The sequence below is a fragment of the Trichechus manatus genome, unplaced genomic scaffold (assembly GCF_000243295.1).
Source record: "Trichechus manatus latirostris isolate Lorelei unplaced genomic scaffold, TriManLat1.0 scaffold00048, whole genome shotgun sequence".
NCBI classification, from domain to species: domain Eukaryota; kingdom Metazoa; phylum Chordata; class Mammalia; order Sirenia; family Trichechidae; genus Trichechus; species Trichechus manatus.
In genome coordinates, this window is record NW_004443984.1 from 1286996 (window position 1) to 1295964 (window position 8969).

At 41.9% G+C, this 8969-nt stretch overlaps 1 protein-coding gene across 1 annotated transcript in view; it reads right to left on the minus strand.

The window, feature by feature from the left end:
- TRNAU1AP (tRNA selenocysteine 1 associated protein 1) overlaps positions 1 to 8094 on the minus strand; it is a 27366-nt gene extending 19272 nt beyond the window's left edge. The window contains exons 1-2 of the mRNA XM_004377030.2: positions 7982 to 8094; positions 7364 to 7461 (exon numbers count right to left, since the gene is read on the minus strand). Of these exons, the coding sequence (XP_004377087.2) occupies positions 7364 to 7461; positions 7982 to 8089 (206 nt within the window). The 5' untranslated portion in view covers positions 8090 to 8094. The remainder of the gene's footprint in view (positions 1 to 7363; positions 7462 to 7981) is intronic.
- Between the last annotated feature and the right edge of the window lie 875 nt (positions 8095 to 8969).

The following is an 8969-nucleotide window of genomic DNA, read 5'->3' on the forward strand; positions in this document are numbered from 1 at the left end:
AACTTTCACTTAAAGTACAACAATTAAAAAAAAAAAAAAAAAAGACAGAAGAACTAAATGTAATACAGGAGCCCTGACTGGATACTAGTTCATTAAAAAAAAAAAAAAAAAAACTGTAAGGTATTCTGGAGGACAATTACAGAATTTAAACATAGAACGGCTATTAAATTGTATTAGGGAACTACTGTTAATTTTGTTCAGTGTGATAAAGTCATTATGGTTATATAAAAGAACGTCCAATTTTTTGTGATACACACTGAAATATTCAGTGATGAAGTGTCATGTTTATAGTTTACTTTGATGTGTTCCAACCAAAAGATATGTTTATCTATATATGTAAATATGCAAATACATAGATAAGAAAAAATATGGCAAAATGCTAAAAATTATTATTAAAATTAGGTGGTAGGTATGTAAGTGTTCGTTGCACTATTCTTTCTAACTTTGTTTGAAAATTTTCACGATTAAAAAAATTTTTTTGAGCACCTACCATGTGCCATGGAGCCCTGGTGGCATAGTGGTTAAGAGCTACACCTGCTAACCAAAAGGTTAGTAGTTTAAATCCACCAGATGCTCCTTGGAAACTCTACGGGGCAGTTCTACTCTGTCCTATAGGGTCGCTACGAGTTGGGATTGACACGACGACAATGGGTTTTGTTTTTTTTTTTAACCACGTGCCAGGCTATGACTCACAGCTGAAGAACATGGTTATTCTCCTCAAGAAAATCATAACCTCATGAGGTAGACAAAGTATATTTGTGAAGCTTATGTAATTAGGGGGTGTCTGTAATATTCTCAGCATTTTTTTAAAAATTTTATTTATTTTGTTGTTGTTGAGAATATACACAGCAAAACATACACCAAATCAACAGTTTCATTCTTCGAGTTGCGCAACCATTCTCACCCTCCTTTTCTACGTTGTTCCTCCTTTATTAACATAAATTCAGTGCCCCCTAAGTTTCCTATCTAATCTTTCGAGTTGCTGTTGTCAATTTGATCCCATATATATAGTTATTAAAAGAGCATAATGCTCAAGGCAGATATTCTTTACTAGGTAAACAAAACTATTGTTTGGTTTTAAGAAGACTTCAGGGGATATTTTTGGTTTAAGGGTTAAAGATTATCTTGACAATAGTTTGAGGGGTTCACCCAGCTTCCATGGCTGCAGAAAATCTGGATTCCATGATAATTTGAAATTCTTTTCTGCATTTTCCCCCTTTTGGTCAGGATTCTTCTATAGAATCTCTGATCAAAATGTTCAGTAATGGTACTGGGCACCTTCAGTTTTTCTGGTCTCATAGCAGAGGAGGCAGTTATTCATAGAGGTAATTAGCCACACATTCCTTTTTCTCCTATTCCTGACTCTCCTTCTGCCTCTGTTGCTCCAGGCGAATAGGGACCAACTGTGCCTTGGAAGGCCGGCCACCTGCAAGCTTTTAAGACCCCAGGAACTAAACAACAAACTAGGAAGTAGAACAGAAGCGCTAAACACGTTATTAGGCCAATAATGGGATGTCCCATGAAACCGTGACCCTAAACCTCCAAGCCAAGGAACTATATCCAATGAGATATTTGGTTGTACGTAAGTAGCCTCAGCAGCTACTCTTTTTTTCAGTCACTGTTGTAAATATACCTATCACACAACTTTTTTTAATTTATTGTACTTTAGATGAAGGTTTACAGAGCAAACTAATTTCTCATTAAACAGTTAATACACATATTGTTTTGTGACATTGGTTGCCAAACCCACGACATGTCAACACTCTCCCCTTCTCGACTTTGGGTTCCTCATTACCAGCTTTCCTATCTCTTCCTGACTTCTCGTCCTTGCCCCTGGGCTGGAGTGCTCAATTAGTCTGGTTTTGTTTTATGGGACTGTCTCATCTTTGGCTGAAGTGTGAACCTCAGGAGTGACTTCAGTACTGAGCTATAAGGGTGTCCAGAGGCCATACTCTCGGGGTTTTTCCAGTCTCTGTCAGACCAGCAAGTCTGGTCTTTTTTTTGTGAGTTAGAATTTTGTTCTACATTTTTATCCAGCTCTATCCGGGACTCTCTATTGTGATTCCTGTCAGAGCAGTCAGTGGTGGCAGCCGGGCACCATCTAGTTGTGCTGGACTCAGTCTGGTGGAGGCTGTGGTAGTTGTGGTCCATTAGTCCTTTGTACTAATCTTTCTGCTGTGTCTTTTGTTTTCTTCATCCTCTCTTGATCCAGATGGGGTTAGACCAGTGGAGTATCTTAGATGGCTGCTCACAAGCTTTTAAGATCTCAGATGCTACTCACCAAAGTAGAATGTGGAACATTTTCTTTAAAAGATATGTTACACCAATTGAGTTAGATGTTCCCCATGACCATGGTTACCAGAGCCCTCAACCCAGTGACTTGGTCCCTCAGGGAGCTGGGATGTGCCTACGGAGCTTCCATGGCCTTGCCTTGGTCAAGTTGTGCTGGTTTCGCCAGTACTGGGTACTGTCTTACCCTCCACCAAAGTTATCACTTATCTATTGTCTATTTGGTGTTTTTCCCTCTCACCCCTCCCTCCCTCATAACCATCAAAGATTGTTTATTTCTGGTCTATCACACAACTTTTACCAATTTAACTTTTTACAGGTATACAGCTTATTGAGAGCAATTAAAATAATCACCTGTGCAACTCTATCATTAATCAGTGCAATTTTTCCATCACCATAAAACAAAACTCAGTACTCCATAAGCAATAAATCCTCCCTTTTCCCATCCCTCCCGCCCCTGGTAACCACCAATAAACTTTGGTCTTTTTACATTTAAAAAAAAAAAGTCTTTTTATATAAGTCGGATCATAAAATATTTGTCCCTTTGTGATTGATTGATTTCACTCAGCATAATGTCTTCAAGCTCCATTCATACTGCAGCATGTACCAAAACTTCATTTCTCCTACTGGCTGAGGAGTATTTCATTGTATGTATGTACCACATTTTGTTTATCCATTCATCCACTGATGAGCATTTAGGCTGTTTCTATCTTTTGGCTGTTGTGAATAGTCTAGCATTCTATTTTTTCTTTTTTTAATTTTTTTTAATTGTTGTAGTTTAAATAAAGTTTACATTTCAAGTTAGTCTCCCATACAAAAATTTATACATACATTGTTATTGACCCTAATTGTTCTCCCCATACTGCAACAGCACACTCCTCTTTTCCACCCTTGACTCCCCATGTACATTCAACCAGCTCCCAAGCCTCTCTGCCTTCCCATCTCACCTCCAGACAGAGGCTGCCCGTTTAGTCTCTTGTAAACTACTTGAGCTAAGAGACACACTCCTCACGAGTATCACTTTATGTCCCACAGTCCAGTCCAATCCCTGTCTGAAGAGCTGGCCTCAGAAACTGTTTTATTTCTGGGCTGACAGAGAATCCAGGGACCATGTTTTCCGGGGTTCCTCCAGTCTCAGTCAGACCATTAAGTCTGGTCTTCTTACTAGAATTTGAGTTCTGCACCCCACCTTTCTCCTAGCATTCTATTTTTGAAAGCATCACTAGGACATGTAAGTAGGAGGCAGGGGCTACACCCTATGGCATCCCTTCCTACTATTAGACGTATACTGAAAACAGTCAGTTTACCCTTAAGACCACCGATAAGGTAGTATTTGGAAATACTACTTTAGATCTTCAGTTCAAGTAGCCTGATGGACACACAGCCAAAAGTGGCTGGGAAGGAGGAGTACCTCAGCCCAGGAATCACAAAACAGAGTCTATGAGCTCCGTAAGGTTTTGTTGATGGAAAGAAGGATGATGGGTCAGATCTGTGCCTTCTCTCCTGTGTGTGCTAGATGCTTAAAGCCCACGATGTGAAGGTCACTGCCATAAGTGCTGATCATTTCCAAGCACTCACTATGGACCAGGCACTTAGCTAGCAACTTCACGTGCACCATCCTCACAATAACTATGAGGTAAATACAATTATTACTTCAATTTTATATATGAGCAGATTGAAGCTTAGAAGGATTATGCAATATGCCTCAAATCACACAGCTGGTATATGCCAAAGGTTGGATCTGAATCCAGGATAGTCTGACTACATTCTTCCTCCCTGCCAACATTTTATCATGAAAAATTTCACACTTAAAGAAAACATGAAAGAATTGTACAGTAAATATTCATATACCCACCGCTTACGATTAACATTCTACTATACTTATGGCATAACTATCCATCTATCATCCTTTTTTTGTTTTGGATAGATTTCAAAGTAAAGTAAGTTGTAGATATCAGTACACTTCCCTGAATTATTTTGGCATGCATTTAATATTTGTTTACGATGAAGAAAAAGTTTACCTTTTGAAGCAAAATTTAAGTGCAATAAAATGGACAAATCTTATGTGTACCATGCAGAGTTGCAATAGACCTGTGCAGCCTAAACCCCTATTAACATACAGAACATTACCACTGCCCTAGAAAGTACCCTCATGCTCCTTGACAATAAATCCCTGCCCACATCCTTCTACAGGCAACTACCATTCTGAGTTATTTCCACCACAGATTAGTTTTACCTAGTTTCAATTAAATGGAATCATATATTAAGGCTTCTTTCACTCAGTCTAATGTTTTTGAGATTCATTCACGTTGCTGGTGTATCAGTAGTTTGTTCCTTTTCATAGCTGGGTAGTATTCCATTGTATGAATATACCACTTAGTTTATCCATTCACATACTGATGGATACCTGGACTGTTTCCAGCTTTTGGCTACTGGGAATAAAATTGCTATGAACATTCAAGTCTTTTTGCATTGTTTTCATTTCTCTTGGGTAAATACCTAGGACTGGACTTTCTGCGTCACAGTATAGGTTTCTGTTAGGTTTCATAAGAAACCACCAGACCCTTTCCTCCAGTGGTGAATGAAAAGTCTGGCTTCTCCACATCTGACTGCATTCTTGAGCATTATGCTGGTACCACATGTTATTTTTCTTGCGTCTTATCTCTTCCCTTATTTTCCATGGTCTTGATTTTTATTTATATTTATTTTGTAGTGGAGCCCTGGTGCGCAGTGGTTAAGAGCTTGGCTGCTAACCAAAAGGTCAGTAGTTCGAATCCACCAGCTGCTCCTTGGAAGCCTTTATGGCGCAGTTCTACTCTGTCCTCTAGGGTCACTATGAGTTGGAATCGACTTGACGGCAACGATTTGGTTTTTATGGGTTATTCCATAGTATTCTTGTAAGCCACTTCAAAGCCTTTGTAAAATGAGGTAAGATGTAAATACCATGTGTCTGTAGGTACTGCCATAAATAACAGTAGAGTTTAGTCATCATGGGTTGGAAACAATAGTTCCAAATCTCATTTCAATAACGATTAAAATGTGAGAACCTATGCCAATGTTTTTAAAAGCAGAAAGTGTTACTGAAAGAATTTTCATGCCAATAGCTGATTATGTGGGGTCTTCTGTCTACAAAAGCAGGAGGAGAAACATTTAGGCCTGCCTGATCGATCAGGCAGAAAATTTATCCCTATGTAATGTGGTTTTGATGCACAAAGTGCCTGTTCACCAAAGAGCCATGGAGTTGGCCACACATCACATCTCTTATCTCTATTTTTAAACCATTTGATATTTTAGCAAGCAGCATTTAGTAGAGTACCTGGCACAGAGTAGATACTCAATAAATATATAAGTCAAATTGGTAAAGGAATTCTCTTATTTCTAACCAGAACCCTAAGGAAAACTAAGATTCCAAAGAGAAAGAAGAATCTGGGAGGCAAAAGAGTACCACCATCTAAAAATATCCTGCATTTTGTTTTGTTTACTTATGTACTGTCTGACTCCCCGACCAGAATGTAGTAAGCTCCATGAGAGCCAGGACTATGTCTGACTTGTTTCAGTCATGAGGATAGTTGTCGTGTGCTGTCGAGGATTCACTAATAGCAACCTACAGGACAGAGTAGAACGGCCTCATAGGGTTTTCCTGGTAGTAATCTTTACAGGAGCAGACAACTGACAGGTCTTTTCTCCCACAGAGCCAGAGCTACTGGTGGGTTTGAATCACTAACCTTTCAGTTAGCAGCCAAGTGCTTAACCACTACAGCACCAGGACTCCTTAGCAGGTAATAGTCTCTCTTTTTTTTTAATGAATGGCATAATGGTATAATAGTTAAGGGCACTTATGAACTTTGAGGACAGACATGGGTTCGAGTTCTAGCTTGTCACTTAACAGCTATGTAACTTTTAAGACATTATTATTCTCTAATACTAGTACTACTAAACTCTAATAATAATATTTAGCACAGAGGTTTTTGTGATGATATAAAAAAAACAATGTAAAGTTCTTATTACCTAGCAATATGCCAGGCACAGTTGTAAAAGCTGAATGTGAATTAATCTATTTAATCCTCACCATAACTCTGTGAGATTTAAAAAAAAAAAATCAGTTGCCCTGGAGTTGATTTTGACTCATGGAGACCCCGTGTGTTTTAGAGTAGAACTGCACTCCACATGGCTTTCAATGGCTATGATCTTTCAGAAGTAGATTGCCAGGACTTTCTTCTAGTGGTGTCACTAGGGCTGGTGTCACTCACTGTGGTAACTTATGGTGTCACCCCCTCAAGCTAATTATCACAATATTGTAGCTAAAACACTAAAAAATTTGACAAAATCTGACTAGGAAAATCACTGGCAGCAATGAAAACAATAGCGCATGCTTGTAGTGCGTGCAGACAAAACCACTGATTCAAGTGTCACTGTAATTGGGTAATAATGATGCCTCTGACCAGAGTGCATTAGAACGTTGAAAAAATATTAGCATAGAGTTTAAGCCTTGTAGGTATATTGATACTTGTAAGCTGGCCTTATGAAAAATGTTTGTTGTTATAACTAAAGACAGAGATATTTTTATAAAAAACAATAACTTCCTGCTGAAACACTGCACAAAAATTTTATAGAGAGTCATTTTGGTGTCTCCCCCTCTGCTAGTGTCACTCGGTGCAGTTTGCACCCCCCAGACCCCTCTAGTGATGCCACTGCTTTCTTCCAAGGTACCTATGGGTGGATTTGAATCGTCAACCTTTCAGCTACTAGTTTAACCATGCCACCCAGGAACCCCCTGAGGTTATACTGCACCTCATTTTTACAGTCAAGGTGAATGAGACAGAGAGGTTAAGTAACTTGCCCAAGGTCACACAGTAGAAGTAACTTTCAAATTCTGCTTGGCTCTAGCCTTGTCCTTAAGCAATAGGCTATACTTCCTCTCAATACGCCTTCAAAATGTTAATTTTTATAAAATTACAATAACTATTATTAGGTGTGGTAAGAAGCCCTGACACTACAATGTTTACATTTTCCTGAGTGATACCTGCAACACGATCTTTAAGGGGAACCGGGAAGGTGGAATGAAAGAACGTACCCAGTGAGGCGGTTTCGGATAATTTTGACGCTCACGACAGTCTCCCCCATAGTGGCGAAGGCTCTGGATATGAAGTTCTCATCCATGTAGGGCTCCAGCTGCGGGAAAACAAGAGCAGGGCGGCTCAGGTCAACATCCAGGCTCCCCATTCCCGACTCCCCTACCCGTCAGCCCTGACTTGGCTATACGCTGCTAGAGGGTGGAGAAGCTTTCATCGGCAGAGTGGCTGAACCCCACAAACCCCACCTCGCGGGTCTCCAACTCCTTCCCTTCAAGCTTGCTCCCATTTAGGGAGCCTCCCCCTTAGACCTAGGGAACCCTATCCCTCCAGTCCTAGAACCACAGCGCTCCTCAATCCTTGAGATTCCTCCCATTCTATCCCCCCAAAACTTGCCTTTCCCTTCCATGAACGCAGGTCGGGCCCCAGGACTCCTCCCCCTCAGGCTCAGCTCCTTCCCTTAAATGCTGGGACCCGCTTCTCTGTCACCAAAAGGAACCCCCTCCCCTCCATTCACTTCCACCCTTTTTGGATATGAGGACTCCTCCCCCTCAGAGCCTTTGTCTCTCGCGACCCCGAGATTCCGCCCCCTCGAACCCGGGGCAGCCGCTCTCACTTACATCCCCCATCCACAGGCTGGCCGCCATGCCCGCACCGGGGCCGGGACTTCGCGGGCCGCGAAGGCCGCTGCCGGAGCCAGTCCTTGCTCCCCGACCGCCACGGAGCATGCGCCTGCTATGCCTTCTGCGCACGCTCCGAAAGCCAGCGTCCGGGGGCGGGGCTGCATGTTCCGCTCCGGTCTCCGGGTTTTTCCAGTGAGCCTGCAGGTTTTGGAGTGTCCGGCTACCGGCGAGCGAATCCCGGACTGGAGTCCCCGGAAGGGAGCGGTGCAGAGACCACCTTGGCGCAGGCCGCCAGGCTGAACTTCTCAGGCCTTACTCGGTCTCTTTCTGCCTTTATATACACAAGTGTATTTAAAACACACACAAATATATATATACACACAAAATTACAAAAATAATATGTGCTCATTGTAAGAAATTGCAAATATAAGCACACTGAAAAAAAAGCGAAAGCCCCTCCCTTTCACCTTTTGATAGCTAACCTGTGTGACCTTGGACAAGCCATCGCTTGGCCCTAGCCATCTCCCCACCACCGCCCCCAACACACCTTATTTTCCCACTCTGCTAGACTGGAGATTTGTTGAAGCTGGGTTGGGACAACCTTGTCATCTCAACAACCAATCCCCAAGTCCTGTCACCGTACCTCCTAAAAAAAAAAAGGTTGTTGTCGAGTTGTCGTTGTTGTCCAACTCATAGCGACCCCTACACGACAGAGTAGAACTGCCCCATAGGGTTTCCAAGGAGCGCCTGGTGGATTTGAACTGCCGACCATCTGGTTAGCAGCCGAGCTCTTCACCACTGCACCACCAGGGCTCCTAATATCTTTTAAATCCTTCCACCTTTTTCCAGCCTTGCTCCCCCCACCCTAGCCCAACCTGCCAGGAGCTGTAACCTGTCACAGAACAGTGACCTTCACATAGAAAACCCTCAGTCAACATGGCTTGGACGACTAGATAATCCCAACACCTTAATTTTGAGACTCTCT